This window comes from Vombatus ursinus, unplaced genomic scaffold, assembly GCF_900497805.2.
Source record: "Vombatus ursinus unplaced genomic scaffold, bare-nosed wombat genome assembly UNPS02014779.1, whole genome shotgun sequence".
Taxonomy (NCBI): Eukaryota; Metazoa; Chordata; class Mammalia; order Diprotodontia; family Vombatidae; genus Vombatus; species Vombatus ursinus.
Window position 1 is genome coordinate 8681395 of NW_020954557.1, and position 20357 is coordinate 8701751.

Here is a 20357-nt window from a genome sequence, read left to right on the forward strand (position 1 = left end):
AATTATGCTTATTTATATGAACTGACAGGATATAGCACAAAAGTTATAGTTTATAACAAACTTTTCCAGGTTGAACCTCTGATGGTTTAAGAATAAGCAAATTAATAATTAAGCAATCTCCCTTTTTTGACAGTTGTTCGTATCTGCTTATATGGCTCTGCTCTCACCCAGCCTTCTGAGTGGCTCCTGATGCCAGACATAGCAGTCTACTGTCAAAAGGAAGAAATTATATAGAGAAAAAAATTACAATTTTCTTCCCAAAACTGAAAGTGAAAAATAAATACAGAACAAGAGGAAGCTTGGTAAGGACTAGGAACTGTAAGATGTGGGTTCTAGTCCTAGTTCTCTCATTAATTATATGAAATAACTGCAGTGATTTAACTTTCTTCTGTCTCAGTTTCCTCATTTATAAAATGAAAAGATTTGACTAGGATAATCTCTAAGGTTCCTTTCAGTTGTATGATTCTATAGTTCTTCCATATATTTTGTGTGTGTATGTGTGAGTGGGTGTGGGTGTTGGGGAGGCAGGAAGAAGAGGAGGGATATCTGACCTTGGAGGGATTCAAATTTGTGACCTTAGACAAATGGATTAAAATAATTATGAAATACTTGGTATCTATTCTTTAAGCAGAGTTTTGAGATAAGGCATTTCATAAACAGCCATTAGTTTTCATAACATGCTGGGGAGGAGTGAGAGGTGAGTATTATTTCTTTATCACCCATCAGGTACACATATATAATCACAGTGTGAACTAATATTCTGTCTATGTAATTACTGGCTCAAAGGACATGGTTATTCACTTGCCTTGTATAATTCCAAAATATTTTACAGGAGAGTTGGACCACTTTGTGTGCCTATTTTTCCACAGCCCCTCCAGTACGGATGGCTTCATTACCAACTGACTGAGTCTCAAGTAAAATAATGAGTTGTTTTGATTTGCATTTCTCTTATTAGTGATTTGCTTCATCTATACATAACATACTTCAAGAAACATCAGAGAATAGATTAGTCAAAACCCCAAAAATGAAGGAGCTTTTTATCAGCTAACTGGTTTATCCCCTGAGGAAAAAAATAGAATCAAAAGCAAAAACAAATTGGTTACAAGACAAAAGCAATACTGCCTCAACTATTTGAAATATTCTATTTCCTTAAACTAGGAATCAAGGTTGTACAATGAATAGAGCTGGACATGGAGTCAAGGAAGACTTGGGATTGAATCCTGTCTCATACACTGACTAGCCATAATGTGACTCTGGTAAAGATCCTATAATCTCTCTCTGCCTCAGATTCCTCATGTGTCAAATGGAGATGATAATAGCACCTACCTCCTGAGGTTGTTGTGAGGTTAAAATGAGATATTTGTAATGCATTTTTCAAACCTTAAAGCACTATATAAATGTGTTATTATTGTTATTAGCATTCTTTATACGTACTTATTGCTGAAATGTTCATAACTTCTTAAGAGGTAAGAGCTCCTTTGGAAGGTTTAACAGTGATCGTCTCAGTTGGAAGTGATATTGCTCTTAGGGAGCAAAGTACCTCTGAAATCTAACAAATATGTCTTTACCTTATTTAATGCCACAAAAAAATCTGTAGAAATGGATTTATATTCCTGATACATACTAGCAGTACTGCATGTGTTGCTACATAATTTGTCTAACAAGAACAACATTTTCAAAGAATAACAGATCAGTAAGAGACAATTAAAATTCTTTTTTTCTGATTTAAAGACCAATTCCTTATGAAGTAGCATATAGATTAAAAACAGAACAGATTTTTAGTAAGCTTCAAAGCACTTTGAGATCAATGAGTCCATTTCTTGGTTATGGCCACAAAGAGCATCATCTATGTGCCTTTCCAAAGAGATGTAGTGAGACAATACTGATGGTTTTCACATCAAGCTAGGTCAAACCAGAAAAAAAGGGAAGACAGACCATGGGCCAACCACATCATTAAACAAAATTTCCTAGATATATCATTCTTTGTCACAAAGAATGATGACCATCAGAATTTCTGATGTAATGTGTTGGTATCCTAGTGAAAGGAAATACCACGTTAGCACCAGACTAGAAGGGACTGCTAAGTGGTATGAAAGCTTTTGGCAATATTTATGTTCAAAGAGGTGATCTTAGCATTTATTCCGAATAGAGTCATTCACAATAAGATGTAAATATCCTTAAGAATTTGAGCAGTTAATCACTAAAACAACTGTTAAATACTTAATCCTCATTGATTTAAATATACATTCCAGACCCCATTAATCTGTGAAAGTACTCCACATTATTTTGTTTACCTTACAGCAGCCATCGTAATTTTTTGCTTTTTAAAGACACTAAACACACACACACACAAATTCCATGCTATTAGAAAACTTATTCATTAAATCACTTTACATAGCAAAATATTTAACCAAAATTGGGGAAATGTGATGAAAATTTTGTATTCTTGCTTATCTTATGCAAGTAGATTGACATCACAAGCTTTCCTAATCTAATTTTGGTGTTAGAAAGAAGAACTTATTTCAAATTCCATAGTCTAGAATTGAGGTGATTTTCTAATCTCAATGTTTACTTTTTAAATCAATTCTTATAATAAATAAAACAAGTTATTTTTATAAAAATATGATTAAAAATCTAGTGTTGTAGTGTGTTTTTTTTTCCTTTAAAAAAACAAAACCAAAAGCAAAACAATGTGCAATGAGAGTAAGGAACTAGATACAAACCAATTAATGACATTCTAAAATTACTTTTTAACTTTGAAAATCTCTTAAATTGGCACTGATGTTAAAAGAATTCAAAATAAAATTTAAAAATACAAAAAGCACTATAAAATGCATACTAAAATAGAAAAATATCTATAAATATAATTCTTAGTGAATGAATAATTCAAAGTCTAAAAATTCTGATTGTACAAGTCACCAACAATTTTTAACTATGAAATGTAAAAGTAGGAAGCATGTGTTTCCTTTACTAATCTAATAACACTAACTTAATATAATATAAAAATCAGAATTACAATTCTACTATTTCAGTAATTCTGATGTTTCTTAATGGAAGGGCAGTATACTTATATAGAAGCATACTGTCAAGTTTAGGACCTGCATTCAAGTTTTAGGATTACTTTCTTTTAAAAAAAACAAAACAAAACATATAAACATACAAATGTTAAAAAATGAGGTAAAACTCTCAAATTCCATATGAAAGCACCTGAAACTTTAAAAGCTGGAGATTCTCCTTATCTAGGACAGTGACCTACACAGAATACCTCAACAGGGTGGTGGTTTGTTGTTAATGATGATGAATTTGAAGCATTCAATGAATAGTAGATAATCCTGTCTTTTAAAATGGGAAATGATACTCTTCTATGTTATTAAAAAAACATGAATCAGATGTTCTGCATTCGGTAGAAAATGATTTTGCCAGGGAACCAATGTGGATTCACATGAGGCACCATGCTACTGTGAGAGCAGCCACAATGCCATTCAAAATTGCCATGCTGTAGCCCATGTGGAAGGAATGACCTGTCAATCTCCTAGGGAAGAACAAAACAAAATGTCAGTTTAGTGCAACAAGACATTATAATTATTCATTTAAAATTCTTAAAACCTGGGAATTAGTTCTCCAAACCTTTTCTAAAAGTTATAATATGTCTGTTAGTGAAATTGGCTACTTAAAAGGATTAGTAATTGAATATTGATCTTTTCATTTTTGTAGCTTTAGTTCAAAATGGTCCTACTTTGATAATAATCAAATCAAGTTACTTGAATTTCTTGGCCAGTTAACTCAGAACATAGACAACATCATAGTTTTATTTTAACTCTTGCTTCATGGCCATAGACTCCAGCTGGACAAGACACATTGCTAATATGTTAATTATTGTGCTAGAATCTTGTTCATCCATTGGTTCCTTATTAAAATTGTGTTTCTCTGCTTCCTTTCTTACTTCAATCCAACTATAAATACACATTTTATTTCAAATATTTGCTTTACCATCTATAAGACCTTAGACAGTTCATGCTAAGGAAACTTGTTTTACATTTATACACAAAAATTAAGACATGCCCAACAACAGTTGGTGGTAGGTGGTAGGCAGAAGACTCCTTTTCCTAATTTTTTTGACTTAAATGATAATTAATGGACTCACTAGGCATAGAGGTTCTCTAAATAAACCCTCTCCTCTATTTTTTTTTTTTTACAAATATTTGAGGTTTCATTTATGACAAGTTATGCTATGTCAACAAAGGCACGCTTTTGCATATAACAATAATTAAAGCAAATGAATGTTAGGCTTTGCTATACTTAAGACTTTCTCTGAAATTTGTTCTTCATAACATAAAGAATTCTTAATTCCTGTTTTTAGCCCATACCACCAGCTCCGAAAAAAACAATACTCTTGATATCCTTTCCCTCTTAATACTGAAAAAGGGATGCAGAAAGTAAGAGGGTATTAAGGGTGTGATTCACAAGAGAAGGAGCTAAAATAGCAGAGTAGCAGGAAGAACTCTTCTATACAAATATAGAAAACCCACCAGACCAAGTCTGGACTGGGAAATCCAAGAAGAAAAAAAATCACAGGTAGTAATTTTTCTATCTCATATCAGCAACAGAAAACAGGTCTGCAGATACTGGGAAAGACATCTACGCAGGAATGGTTCCATGGAGCATTCCAGTGCAAGGAGAAGCTATGTAATGAGAGGAAGAAGAGGTCCCAGATCCATCACAGAATGTCTTGACCTTGTGCAGGTTGCAGGAGTAGGTGCTAACTGGCAACTTTGTAGCTTACTACTCAGTTATGGGTCACAAGATCCAGGGTAGACGGAGGGGGGAACCTGTGTTGTGGAGTAGCATTCGAGGGTGAGAAGCAGTTGTGGACTCTCGACTATGTACCTCCCAAAGAGCAAGTTCAGAAGTAAACAGCAGCTTTTGGCTCTGACCTTAATTCAAAGCCTGTAGAGGAACAACCAAGGAGGGAATCAAACAAAAGGAGACCCTACAATCCTGTTACTATGAACCAACAGAGCTTTCTAGCTATCTGATAGGGACAGAGTCCAGTAGCAGCTACTCTTGCACATATCCAAACCAGGTTAGCAAATTGTAAAGTTGAGACCAGGGAGATAGCTACCAGACTTTGTCCTGGATCAGACCACCCTGATAGCACTGAAAGCTTACAGTTGTACAACCTGTCCCTGAGATCCTGCAATAGCATAACACCTGAAGAAGGCAACAGTAGATAGACTACTGAAGCTGGAGTCAGGAGGACCTGAGTTGAAATCTAGCCTTAGACACTTACTAGCTGTGTGACCCTGGACAAATCACTTAACTCTGATGAATGAGAGAGTGAGAGAGTGAGAGAGAGAGAGAGAGAGAGAGAGAGAGAGTGAGATAGAGAGGTATTGCAGAGTCCAGGTCGAATATTAAGTCTAAATTCAGAAAAAAAACCAACCAACCAAACAAAAACCAACACCCTACCACAATAAGCTATTATGGTATCAGGGAGAATCAAGATACAAATGCAGAAGAAAAGGATTGACTCTGAAACACCTAAAGCCTCAAGGTAAAAAAAAAACAGAGCTTGGGCCTAAGTTCAGCTAGAATTCTTGGAATAAGAGTTTTTTTAAAAAGGAAGTTAATTTTTTTTGGGTAGATGAAATGGGAGCACTAAATGAAAGAACGGAAAATAAAAGCCACAGAAGAAAGAATCGGAAAGAGAATTAATATTGTGACATAAGAGGTACAAAACCTTGTCCAAGCAACAAAATTCCTGATAATTAGAATGGACCAAATAGAAGCTAATGACTCCATGAGACAATAAGAATTATTAAGACACAGCTAAAAGACTGAAAAGATAGAAGACAATTCAAGTGACTCATAGCAAAAACTCACCTGGAAAACAGATTAAGAAGAGAAAATTTAAGAATCATTGGACTTTCCGAAAGCCATGACCAAAAAATAGAGCCAAAACATCATATTTCATGAAATCATCAGAGAAAACTGCCAGGTCTTTTAGAATCATGGGGCAGAGCAGAAATAGAAAGAACCTACCAATTACCTCCTGAAAGAAACCTCTAAATTAAAACTCCCACGCACAATATAGCCCAAATCCAGGGCTCCTAGGTCAAAGAAAAATACTTCAAGAATCCAGAAAAATTCAAGTATTCACATCAGATTGGCCAAAATGACAAAACTGGAAAATGATAAATGTTGGATAAGATGTGGGAAAATTGGAACACTAATACATTGCTGGTGGAATTGTGAACTGATCCAACCATTTTGGAGAGCAATTTGGAACTATGCCCAAAAGGCTATAAAAATGTGTATAACCTTTGACCCAGCAATAGCACTTCCAGGGCTGTATTCCAAAGAGATCATACAAATGGGAAAAGGACCCACACACACAAAAATATTTATAGCAGCTCTTTCTGTGGTGGCAAAGAACTGGAAATTGAGAGGATGCCTATTAACTGGGGAATGGCTGAACAAGTTGTGGTATATGAATGTATACCATATATATATATATATATATGGTATATATATAAGAAATGATGAGCAGGCAGACTTCAGAAAAACCTGGAAAGACTTATATGGACTGATGCTAAGTGAAATGAGCAGGACCAGGAGAACAATGTACACAGTAACAGCCACGTTATTCAATGACTAACTTTGAAAGATTTAGCTCTTCTCAGCAACGCAATCATCTAAGACTATTACAAAAGACTCATAATGAAAAATGCTATCCACATTCAGACAAAGAACTTTGGAGTTTGAATGCAGATCGAAACATACTATTTACTTTTTTTTTTCCTTCTGTTTTGCTTTGTTTCCTCTTTCTTGTGGTTCCTCCTATTGGTTCTAATTCTCCCTTACAAAATGACCAATGTGAAAATACGTTTAATAGGAATGTGTATGTAGAGCCTATATCAGATTGCATGTCATCTTTGGGAGGGAGGTGGGAAGGGAGGGGGGGAAAATTTTAAACTCAAAAGCATAGGAAAGTGATTGCTGAAAACTAAAAATAAATAAATTTAAAAAAGAAATTCAAGTACTGAGGAAGCATAGTCAGGATCACACAACATTTACCAGTCACCACCATAAAGAAGCAGACAGCTTGGAATATGATATCACATAAGGCAAAGATATAGGTTGACAGCCAAAATAAACACATTTAGCAAAACTTAGTATTTAATACTACAGGGGGAAAAGGGATCTTTAATGAAATAGAAGACTTTTGGGGCAGCTAGGTGGCACAGTGGATAGAACTCTGACCTTGGAGTCAGGAGGACCTGAGTTCAAATCCAGCCTCAGACACTTGACACTTATATAGCTGTGTGACCCTGGGCAAGTCACTTAACCCCAATTGCCTCACCAAAAAAAAAAAAAAGAGAAGACTTCTAAGCATTCTTGATGAAAAGATCAGAGATACATCAAAACTTGAAAGTAGAGACACAAGAATCAAGAGAAACATTAAAAGATTAATGTATAAGCAAACAATCATAAGGGATCAAACAAGGATAAACTGTTTACGTTGTAGTATTGGGAGATGATATGTGTCCCCTCTGAAACTTATAATCATAATAAGGGGTCATCAAGGTAGTCCATTTAGTCAAAGGAGGGGGAGCGGTTATTATACCTTGATGATCTTAAAAGAACAATGAGAAGGGAGAGGAAGAGGAATACATTCGAGGAAAAGGGACATGAAAGTTAGCAAAAATTATCTAATATAACTAGGATGTGCAAGTAAAACCCTATACAAACAAGGAGGAAGTGAATTGGGGGAGTAGGTGACACATAAACCTCACTTTCCTCTGAATTGGTGAAAGGAAGGAGGAATATTATACACACACAGCTGGGTACAGAAATAAATTTCACTCAACAGAGAAATAGGAGGGAAAGGGGAGAAGGGACAGGGGTAAATAAGAGGGAGGATAAACTAAAGGAGGATTTAGTTCTAAGCAAAAAAATTCTAACTAAAGATGTACAAAAATATAGTAGCCCAGAAAGTTGACCGGATGAATGGCAAATGGGAAAGAACTGTAAAGAAGGTGGTGCCCATCAACTGGGGAATGGCTAAATAAGTTATAGTGATATAACTTTTATACATATAGTGGTGTTATATGTGATAGAATACTAGAGCTCTGTGCCTGTGATGAGGATGGGATCTGGACCCCAAAAAGGAAAAATCCTGGACTTTCCCACATGGCCAAATCTCTGGCATTTGCCTGAGGCTATAACCACACCAACTGGTCTTTCTTTGTGGCTACACCCAATCTCCCAATTCTCTGTTACCCTTAACCTAGCCAAGTCCTCTCTAAGTCTCCGGGCCACTTCCCACCCTTAATCCTATCTAGGCTCCATTCTCCCTTGGCCACCCCTGGAGTTCTATTACCTCATAGACTACTTGGCCACTCCTAGATACCACCCATAATCTTTCTGTATATAAGGTCCTTCTTGTCTCCATTAAGATGCTTAGATTCTTATAATCTAGCCAATAGCTCACTAATAAACTCCTTAAGAGTCTGCCCAATATGACGGATGTTCTAATAAACCTTGTCTTTGGCTGAAAGAAGGCTTGGGTCGAATTCTTTCGGGCAAAATCCACGTATTGTGATTTTGGGGTCCAAGCACCCCTAAGCCCCTAAACCTCAACACCTGAAGTCAGGAAGACTTGTATTCAAACCCAGCCTCAGAATACTTACTGTGTGACCCTGGGCAAGTCACTTAATCTGTTTGCTTCAGTTTCCTCATCAATAAAAAGGAGATAACAATAGCACCTATCTCAAAAGGTTGTTTTAAGGATCAAATGAGATGTCTGTAAAGTGCTTAGCACAATGCCTGCACATAGTAGGTGCTATATAAATATTAGCATTGTTGTTATTTCAGAGAACCTAGGGAAGATTTGTATGAATGGATACATACTAAAGTGAGCAGAACAAGGAGAACAATTTATACAATAGCAGTAATATTTAAAGACAAACAACTTTGAAATATTTAGGAACTCTGATCAATGCAATAACCCACCATCATTTCAGTGGTCTTGTACTGAAATATACTTCTTACCTGATAGAGAGGTGATGGGTTCAGAGTACAGATTGAGACTTTTTTTGGGGGGAATATAGTCAATGCAGGACTTTGTTTTGCTTGATTATGTGTTTGTAATAGGGGTTTACTTTTACTTTCTCGATGGGAGGAGGTAGAGGAGGTAACAAAAATGTGATGAATGAAAAGTTCAAGACACTTAGTTTCTGGGTAACAATCATTTTATTAATTATGACCAGTAAATAATTAATAAAAGGATGGTCATTCTTTCATAAACCAAAGACCAATCATGGAGGCCTCTCAATACTTATATATTCTTGGATGAGTGGGTACTCCTGACAGGGGCAATCAATTCAGATTGATTAACAATTAATGAAAGAATGAATATTATGAGAGATGGACCTATTCTAATGAGGGGCTGGGGGAAGGGACATGACTTTGATTATGTCATTCGTACTCCAGACAACCTCCAACTCTTGGCAACTAGACAAAAACATCTACACCCCACCCCCCAAGCCTGAGTTGGACACAAAGGGCCAAAATTCACCTAGATTAGATTCTCTTTGTAAGGTTTTTCTAGTTGGGTGGGGTAACAATTCTACCTAGATAATATTGTTTAGGTGGGGCAAATTTTTGGGCAAGGTCGGTAATGTCCTTCAAAGACTGGTTGTATTGGCCTACGGGGTTTTATTTCTGAATGAGGAAAGAGAAAAAAATCTTAATGTCAATTAATAATTGGTTATTAATATAAGAGAGAAATAGTCATTTCTCTCAAAGAGAAGGCAGATTTTTGATTGGGAAAAACTCTTTAATTTAAAAAAGAGTGAAATTTATAGTTCTATAGTGCATAGAAAGCAGAATAGATTCCTATTGGTTATAGCAACCATCAAATCTAGTAAAGAGTCAAGACATGGGTTAGGAGCATTGTTGGACAACAAATACAGAGAAACAGAAGTACTAAAGCATGGGGTAACCAGAGAATCTTCTCTTCCAGTTTTAAAATCTCCATGATTACTATTATTTTTCTTTGCTACAAAACCTAGGGGTTGGATGATATGTTTGAGTCCTAGATAATACCAGAATTCTGTGGCAGAAGGAAGATAAAAAGTGCTTAAAATTGTTATTTTCCATACTTCAAAGTCTAAATAAGTTGCTTTACACAGACACAACAGAAATAAGAACTTCTGTTCTTTCTGTTTGCTGACCTACCCAGGCCTCACTTACTAGCCCAGGACCATTTTTAGATATATCTGCAGTGTGGGTTAAGTACTAACTTGTATGACTGGATTACACATTACTCAATAAAACAGTTCCATTAGTTTTCTTACTCTTTTAAAAGTAGCGACTTCTCAAGTATTCATGGAACAATGAACATAAACCTATTTTAATCTAATCATAAAGTTGAAATATCAGTACTGTCATATACTGTGGCAAAGACATACTGATAGCTTAGATAAATTTACATTAGTAGTAACAAAATGAAGTTAACCATGGAAAAGAACTTCCTATTCATTTTTCACTAGCTTATAACAAAAATAAAAATAATACAGATTTGGCAGGATCTTTTGATCTGATATAAGCACACATAAGAGAATGGATAATAGATCATCAGTAGGTAATGTCAAGAAGACAGAGGTCATTGATCTTGTGACCACACCATCAATTGCTTTGGTGTTCTCTGTGCCCCAGATTTCAAATACCTTGAAATAGCCTTTTGATGCTGTTGTTGTTGAGTCCTTTTCAGTTATTTCTGACTCTTCACGATCTCATTTGGGGTTTTCTTGTCAAGGATATTGGAGTGGTTGGCCATTTCCTTCTCCAGTTCATTTTACAGATGAGGAAATTGAGGCAAACAGGGTTAAGTGATTTGCCAAGGGTCACACAGCTAGTTAAGTGCCTGAGGCTGAGTTTGAACTGAAGTCTTCCTGATTCTATGTGAAGCACTCTATCTAGTGTGTGCCTAGCTGCCACTATGGTAGCTTAGGCATACAAAATTATTCTAGGAACACAAAGAGCATAGGGGAATACACTAGAAAAACTACCTCAGAACAACAGAATCTCAAAGCAATATTGCTCTGGTACCAAAAGGTCTCACTTGGCTCTTTTTCTTAACTTCCAAAAGAATCAGCTCTGCAAGAGCAGTAGAATGAACCAGCTTAACTAATGCTAGTCCACAACTTATGCTTCTCCCTGCAGACAAAAGGAAGTCATAGCTTAGTAAAGCAGTTCAATGCTAATGAAAATGTGCTCATGCTCCTACAGCTCAGTTGCCCTGCTTGCCTTAGAATAGAAATAGATTTGAATTTCACTGTTTTATGTTTTCCTACCTCCTACAAACCAGGCAAATTTAATCCATTTTGTATTGAAATTTAAATTTGTATTTAAAACACAACAGAGGATCAGAATTTAGAGCTGGGAGAAATCTCAATGGTCATTTAGTCTAGCCTATGCCTGATAGGAATCCCTACTATAACAGGGAAGAATCCCTACTATAACAGGGAAGAATCCCTACTATAACACGGTGGCTTAGTGAATAGAACACTGGGCCTGGGGTCAGAAAGACCCGAGTTCAAATCCAGCATCAGACACTTACTAGTTGTGTGACCCTGGGCAAGTCACTTAACCTCTGTTTGCTTAATCTACTGGAGAAGGAAATGGCAAATCACTCCAGAAGAGTCAGACACAACTGAACAACAACTATAACACACTCTCCCTTGTATCCTAATCAGTGGTCCATCTAGCCTTTATTTAAATACCTCTAATAAAGTAGAACTTACCAAACCCTGAGACAGTTTATTCCCCTTTTGGACAATTCTAATAGTTTTTCCTGACTCAAGCCTCAATTCATCTCTGTGATGTCCACCCAGTTTCTCTGAAACCACACAAAACAAGTCCATTCCCTCCTCCACACGACAGCCCTTCATTTACTTGAAAGCAGCAATCACGCCTTCTCTTTTCCAGCTAAACAGTCAATCTGAGTGTTCTCCTCTCTCTAAATATGTACAGTTCTTTAAGCTGATCTTCATATGACATGGACCCCAGGTCCTTCACCATCTTGGTTGCTGTCCGGGCATTATCTAGCTTATCACTATCCTTCTTAAACTGTGGTGCCAATAATGTAACACAGTATTCTTTATATCATCTGATTAGAGCAAAGTACAAAGTCACTGTCTTTTCCTTATTTTTGGAAGCTTTTTTTTGGCTGTACATCACTCTGTTGACTCATATTGACCTTTTGAGTCCACTAAAAGACAGAGTTTTTTTTTCTCCCAGACAAAATGTCTAACTATGGTTCCCTTATCCTATATTTGAGAGTTTTTTGAACCCTAAGACTACCCCTACTAAATTTAATCTTACTGAATTCAGTCCCAATGCTCTGCTCTGATAAGATCTTTTTCAAGTCTGTCACTCACTATGCTCCACAACTTATTTCAAAATATTCATCAATTATCTTTTAGTAGAGAAGGACCAAAGCCTTCTGGCAGACTCTTTTTATTCCAGCAATTTATTTGTGATCCCATGGTGCCTATCAATGTGAAGATATAAACTGAAATTGAACTAGTATCTCAAAAGTCTAGACCTTTGATTTACTCCTGGTAAAGAAGAAACTATCTCATTTTTGTTAAGAGAACTTTATGCCTTAAATTAGTATAATATGTAGTATAGTATCGCATACTATAGTAAATACCTTGAATTAGTTTGATTGAAATAGTCTGAATGGAAATGGTGCTGACTCTACATACAGGACATCTATAAAATTTTTTTTAAAAGAAAAAAACAAATAACCAAAGTTGGGAGCAATAGCTATTCCCTCAGTAAAAGTACTGAGACTTCCTTTTGGATAACAAGTATCATCCATTCTTGTTCTCCACTTATGATCATAAGGGAAAAAGTGGAAGTAGGATATAGTCAAATATAGATTATAAAGAAAGTTTTCAAATCCTGTGGTACTGAGACAGCCACTGCTCACTTATAGTTCATTCTTTCTTTCCTTCTTGACCGAGCACTTATCCAAGTGGCACCAAAAGAAAGTACTATTGTTCTGAGAACTGATATTTAATTTTTGAGGTTTTCCCAACTGTTTTCAAGGAATTCCTACAGGGAAGATTCTTCTAATCCTTTTTGAGGAGTAAATATATTACAGAACTCTTGTATAAAATACAGAAAACAGAAAAAGTTACTGTCAAGGTTACCCTCATTTACTTACTAATTTCAATCATCCAAAGTGATTTTTGAGTCATTTTTTTTCAAGAGAGTAAGCTGAGTATTGACCATTTATAGGCTAGATTTTCTTCATTAAAATACTTGTTGCAAAAAAAAAGAAAGAAATAAAGAAAGAAGAAAGAAGGAAAGAAAGATCCATGAGTATTTAGATCAGGCCAATACATTAAAAAGGCAGCTAGGTGACACAGTGGATAGAGTGCTGGGTTTGGTGTCGGGAAACATCTTCCTGAGTTCAAATCTGGCCTCAGACACTTACTAGCTATGTGACCCTGAGCAAGTCACTTAACCCTGTTTGTCTCAGTCTTCATTTGTAAAATGAGCTGGAGAAGGAAAAGCATACAACTCCAGTATCTTTGCCAAGAAAACCCCAAATATAGTCACAAAGAGTCAGACATGATAGAAAATGACTGAAGCAATATTAAAACATTCATCCATTTTCTTTTACTTCTATAGAAGGTCAACTAAAAAAAAAAGATAACAGGAAAACAAACGATGATGGGAAAATGGGGAAGGATGGAAGTGAGAGGAAAAAAGTGTTGTCCAATGGCTCACATACCTTTGTGAAAATTACAGCTAGGGATATCTGATATACATGTACAAAAGGGACCTACCCTAAGAAAAATAGTGCTCTTAACCATGGAACTTCTAAGAGGAGGACTGTCTATCAAAAGCTGATTCAGATGAAGAAACATTTTTACTATATTTTAAGTTTGACAGAAATATATATGTATTTCCGCTGAATAATAGGCAAAATAGTACATCATATTTAATGCTGAATACTGCCAAATTCAGGCTGATGGAAAGATAATACGTTGTGCTGTAAAAATGATTTGATTTTCTTTGTCATACCATATGGATTTCCAATCTGGCTGGCATTCATGAATAGAGGGGGAAAAACACAGGAAAGCAAACTGTACAGTAACACAAAGAAAAATGTTTACCTTTAAAAGATCTTCCACTTTATTTTAGACTTTGGGAAAGTTTCAAAATTGATGATACTTTTTGGACACGGTCAATGCAGGAATTTGTTTTGCTTGATTAGCCATATTTGTAATAAGTGATTTGTTTTTCTTTTCAAATTGTGAGGTAGAAGAAAAAAAATCAAATTTTGTTAATTAAAAATTTAACAAAATTGAAGAAACTGAGCATTTTAAAAGTTGATACTTCTTTGCATACCTGGAATACTTTCCTTCCCTGCCTCTGCCTTTTACTGGCCTCAGCTTTCTTCATAGCTATCTTGGGTGATCCCTCCTGTCCTAAAGCTTAGAAGATTCAGTTATATTTATCCATGTATACGTTATTTCTTCCCCAAGAGAATTACAGCTAAGTAGTGATTACTCTGTATGTGTTTGTGTGTATGCCTAAGTAAACAAGATGATAAAAGTCCTTTCCCTACAACACATGTCCAATATGAACCAAATATCTAACCATATCTACAACATTAATAAGATACTCCATTAGGTACTGTGAATACAAAGATGAAAAAGAAATCAAGTCCCACTAACAAGGAGCTTACAATCTACCATGAAGAATGATGTCATGTACACAAATGAATCTAATACAAAATAAACTACAAGAGAGGAGAGGACAGATGTAAAGTGTTCCAGGGACAAAAGGAGGAAGATAAAACTGCAGAGGAAAAGGAATGGTAGGACTGGTAAGAGAAACAGGAGTAGTGAAACGGAAGTCAAGTGAGGTAATTTATCACCATTTGCAAGGAATAGCTAAAATAACTGGAAATAATGACAGCCTTTAATTTAATTCAACAACTATTAAATGCAATAACAAGGATAAAAACAAAATCATTCCTATCTTCAAGGATCTCACATTCTCTTAGGGAGGATATAACGTATACATGGATAAATATAACTGAATTTGAGGAAGGAGCAAGCACTAACACTTGGGAGGCAGGAAATGCATAGGTATCTTCTAAGCTTTAGGACAGGAGGGATCACCCAAGATAGCTATGAAGAAAGCTGAGGCCAGTAAAAGGCAGAGGCAGGGAGGGAAAGTATTCCAGGTATGCAAAACAAACACGAAGATGGAAGAAGAATGAGTTTGGTGAACAGCTAGTAAGACAGTCTGGCTAGTGTATAAAGTGTACGAAGGAGCATAATATTAATCCAGAAATGCAGGTGGGAATCTCATTATGAAGAACTTTTAAAAGCTAGGCTAAGGAACTTGTATTTTATCCCAGCGGTAATAGGGAGCCACTGAATATTTTTTGAGTAGGAGAGTAGAAATATCAATATGACAACTATGTGAAGAATGTCTGGGAGAAGAAAGAGATCAGAAAAAGGGAGACTAGGTAGGCCACTGCAATAGTATCAGTGAGAAACGATAAAGTGATGAAGGCCTGAACTCTTCCAGTTCTGCTTCTAACTCTCCAGATTTCTCCTTCAAGGTGCCTCAGTTACTATCTCATTCTACAACTTTCTTCATTGCCCAAGGCCTTCTCACACCAGAACATCCCTCTCTTCACCCCCTCCCTCCCATCAATTGAGTTCCTTCTGAGGCCTCCATTTTGGGGAGGTTGTGGGGGGAGGGCAAATATCCTTCATTCTTCTCCTGGCTAAGTTTCTGACATTGAGAGACTTTGCCTCCGTGTCCCCTATGGATTATCTTCCCCTCTACCCTTCAACTTCTTATCTCCCTTACTTGGGTTGTTTTCTTCTATTAAATTTAAGTTCCCTGAAGACTAACACTTTCTCTTTTCTTGTATTTGTATCCCTAATGTTCAGCACAGTGTCTGGCACACAGGAAACTCTAATGGTTGCATGACTGCCTAGGATGGTGGTCACATGAGAGTGAAAAAGGGAATGGATGTGAGATATTGTGGAAGTAGAATTACAACTTGGCAACTAGATGGATAAAGTAAATGAGGGAGAAGTAAAGTGAAAGACAATTCCAAGATGGCAAACCTAGGTCACTGTTATTAATAACTGTGGTGCTCTCTCCACAGAAATAAGCCAAGGTTGTAAGTTTCAACCTTTATAGAGACTAGTTAACTTTTAGAGAGGAAATCAATTCTACAAGTACAGGCTGTACCCCTAACCCTGAATCCAGTTTCCAAATACATTCTTCTGACTACTAGGAAAGCAACTAGGCAAGAGTTTGGATACCAGTTATTCTCCCAGTAACCAAAACATATTTGAATACAGTGTGTATCGGTAGAACTGATTTATTCTCTAAAAGTTAATTGTTTTGTATAGCGTTATACATATAAACTTGACCTCATTATCACTATGTAGAAAGTTACAAAGTATTATTGTCAATAGTAGTACAGACAGAAAAAAAAAGAATGACTTCCACTCTATCATTTATTTATTTATTTAAAGTCAGATTTATGTACTCCGTGAAAAGAACAGTGAGATAGAATTACAAAGATCTGGGCTTAAGTCCCAACTCTGACTCAGTAAATTGAGGTGAAAGTTATAATACCTCAATTTCCCCATATGTATTTGGAAATAATATCTTTTTTAGATCTCTAAAAATGATATACATGAATATATATATATATATAAATAGATGATATATACAAAAATAGATGATATATATGAAAATCTTCTGAAAAGTAAAAACACTATACAAATGCTAGATGGAATGAAGGGAGAAAAAAGTATAATGAGGAAAAAAAATAATCCAGACAAAATGCTCTAGGATAATCTAAGGAAGGAGAAAACACTTTCATCTAGGAAGAATGAGAAGGGTGAGATCAAGGAATTCTCAGAAGCGGAGCTGCTGCATCAAGAAGAGGAGGAGCTCAACCTATGGCCTGGCTTGCCAGAAGACACAGGCCTAGAGAGAAAGCTTTGGATGACGGAGAGCTGAAGTGAAACATGAAATGCTAATTTAGCAGTCCCCAGAATTGTTTAATGTCTTGATGTTTTAAGTATCAACTTTCTGGGAGAACATAATAGTACTTCTAAGTTTTTGTTGTTGAGTCATTTCAGTTGTATCTGACTTCTCTTGGCAGATACTAGAGCAGTTTGCCATTTCTTTCTCCAGATCATTTTACAAATGAGGAACTAAGGCAAACATGTTTAAATGACTTGTCCAGGGTCCCACAGCTAGTGTCTGAGGCCACATTTGAACTCATGCAGATGAATCTCCTTGATTCCAAGCCCAGTGCTCTATCCACTGTGCCACCCAATTGCCCACTTATAAGTACTATTGCTTGTTTTAAGTTTTTCTGTCAGTGTGCCTGTGGGTTAACAGGCATTTCTTTTGTGTACAGAGGAAATAAATAGTTGTCCTATACCTGATTTACATTATAAACTGAGCATCTTTCTATTCCTCCCCTTATAGGGGGCCCCATACCAGATATGAGTCATTTTCCTTGGGGCTCCAGGGTTGGGACATAAAGAGTCTGACTACTCTCTGTATAGGTCAGGCTACCCAAGGACTGCACCCATTCTGTACCTGCATGCCTACTGAGCCAAGAGGCATCCCTGAGGTCTTGTCGTTGAGAGCAAGTGCTCCAACACTGCTCCCTAGACCCCACCCCACCAATAAAAGGTGTTGTTACCCTTTTATCACATAAGCATGTACAATTCATATCCAGCTTTTCCAGGTTAACAAAAGCAAACTTCAATAGGTGGCTGAGTTATCTGATATGTCTGGGTTCCTACTGTGTGCAAAATTTTGTGTCATGACATCCCAAGATACAAATGAAATAAAAGTTTCTTGTACTGGTATTATTTTTCAAGAGACCAGAAAAACTGCTAAAGAAGAAATGTTAGCAATTTCAGATTCCATACAATCAATTTTAATTAGGTTGATAATCTCAAAGATTAAAGAAGGATGCTCAGCATGATGTTAAAAGAGAATTTTACAGGGCAGCTAGGTGGCGTGGTAGATAGAGCACTGGCCCTGGAGTCAGGAGGACATGAGTTCAAATCCAGTCTCAGTCAAGACACTTGACACTTACTAGCCATGTGACCCTGGGTAAGTCACTTAATCCCAATTGCCTCACTCAAACAAACAAAAAAAAAAACAAAAGAGAGAGAGAGAGAATTTTATTTCCTCCAATACCCCTCCATTCCCAAATACCTGTTCAGAGAGAAAATATTAAAGGAGGAACGGGAAGAAGATAAGCAGAAGGAAATTAAGTGATCATCTATTGTATTCATTTTTTTTCACACAATTAACTCCACAGCTTCTTTGCATTTATGTCCCTCAAGTCTCATTTATACAGGTTGTAACCTGAATGAGTAGATCTTCATTTCAGAATGAAATTTGAGGCTTTCTGCTATGAGAACTATTAGTCTTGCTCTACTTTCTCATCTATTTTTTTTTAACTCTTATTCTACATTTCAAGACATTTCTCTTCTACTCCCTCAACTTAAAGAAGTCCTACTGAAACTCATTTGCTGCACCTCACAACAAAACTTTATTTCTTTATTCTGAATTCTCTATTTCAAAATTTCAAATGAAATTATCTTCCTTGCCTCTTTGCCTACAATTTTTGCTTTTCCTTATTTCCTATTTCTTAGTTCTGAAAAAATTATATGGAAATAACATTAAAAATACAATATGCAAAGAGATCTGAAAAAATAAATATATTTTAATTGTAAATATTTATGTATTTTCTCATCATTTTAGATAGCCTTTTCAAATATTATTTGGTGTAATATTATCATTTTGACGTTCACTCTTTTATTCATGTGCTGGTTAAATTCACAGCTAAGATAGATAACTTTGTTAACAGATTTTCTCTTAGTTATTAAAACCACTTTTAATAACTTAGTTTTTAAACTAGTGTTCTCTACATACAAGGATGTAAAGAAACCTCCAAAGATAGACCTATTTTAGCAGATAGACATTTTTTTCCTTTGCTTCTAGCTATGTTTGCTTTTATCTATCAGCAAGAATAAGTAACTAAGATTAAATAACTGCTAAGATTAAGTAATATTGCATAGGGCAGAGCAGTAAAGGTATGACCTAAACTCAAATTATAGTCAAAATAAACACTTGTCCTTCACCAAAGAGGTAGAATGGTAAATTTCTCAATAGTTTTTTCAGATAAGTTTTGTGCTGACAAAGGAAAAATAAATTGGCAATTTTTATTAAGAATAATGGAAATATCTAATTTTAATCATGAGTTAGCTAAAAGTATAAGGCAATTAATGCCTACCATTTGAAACGGTAACCAAAAAGATATATAAAAATTATTTAACAGTACTTTATAATTATTTCACCTCTTCAGAAACCTGCTCCAATGAAATAGAGAAAAAATCATGTTCCTATGTAGATCTTCTGACTTTCCTTAGCCTTTGATAAAAAATACATTATAAATTGAATATACCTCCCTAAAAGCTAAAAATGACCCCATTTGTCAATAGTACTCAATTCTAATGTTGAATTTCTAGGGAACAGAAATCAAGCATTTAAAAATATTGACCCTGGGCAACTCACTTAACCTCAATTGCCTTTTAAAAAAAAAAAAGAAAGAAAAAAAATTTTTCCCTGTGGTGACAAGCATGCCGAGGGTACTCAAACACATATTTAATCAATTAGCTGTACTTCTAGATTTTCATCATAGTTGTTTAGCTCTCATATAGAATATCAAGAAAAGACAGACTTCAAAAGAATCTGTTGGGGTGAAAATAACTAGGAAAGGAGACACTTCATAATTCTGATACTAGGAGAAAGGGTTATTACGTATGTGCCTAGGGTTTTACAGAAGTGACGACTTCCTAGTATACCTGAAGCTGTCTAAAAAGGAGCCACCTTATATTAGATTTCGACTAGGGATGCGCTGTTCTATATTCAAAAAAGGAAACAGAAGAAACCCTTTAGATTATAGAGAATGGACCCATCATTCTCTCCACTGTCACCACTGACTGCTGACCAGCTGGCATTATCAGTTAGGCAAGCCTAAGAACTCTGAGAACAACAGTGTCTCATAGACTACTGGCCCCATTTTAAGACCAGTCATCACTAAGATTGTCTGCGGAAGCAAGCCTTATGGAGAAGAAGCCAGACACTGCCATCAACTGCCACCTTAGGCAAGCCAGTCTAGCTGAAGCAGCACGGCATCCCAAAGGAGAGGAAGAAGTGTTACGTTCCTGGCAGGTTAAACCACTGGTACTACCTAG

The 20357-nt window shown here is 36.0% G+C and overlaps 1 protein-coding gene across 1 annotated transcript in view; it reads right to left on the minus strand.

Annotated features, from left to right (window-relative positions):
* Nucleotides 1-1341: 1341 nt before the first annotated feature.
* LOC114045870 (ADP-ribosylation factor-like protein 6-interacting protein 6) overlaps nt 1342-20357 on the minus strand; it is a 51922-nt gene continuing 32906 nt past the window's right edge. The window contains exon 4 of the mRNA XM_027866045.1: nt 1342-3532. Coding sequence (XP_027721846.1) covers nt 3439-3532 — 94 coding nt within the window. The 3' untranslated portion in view covers nt 1342-3438. The remainder of the gene's footprint in view (nt 3533-20357) is intronic.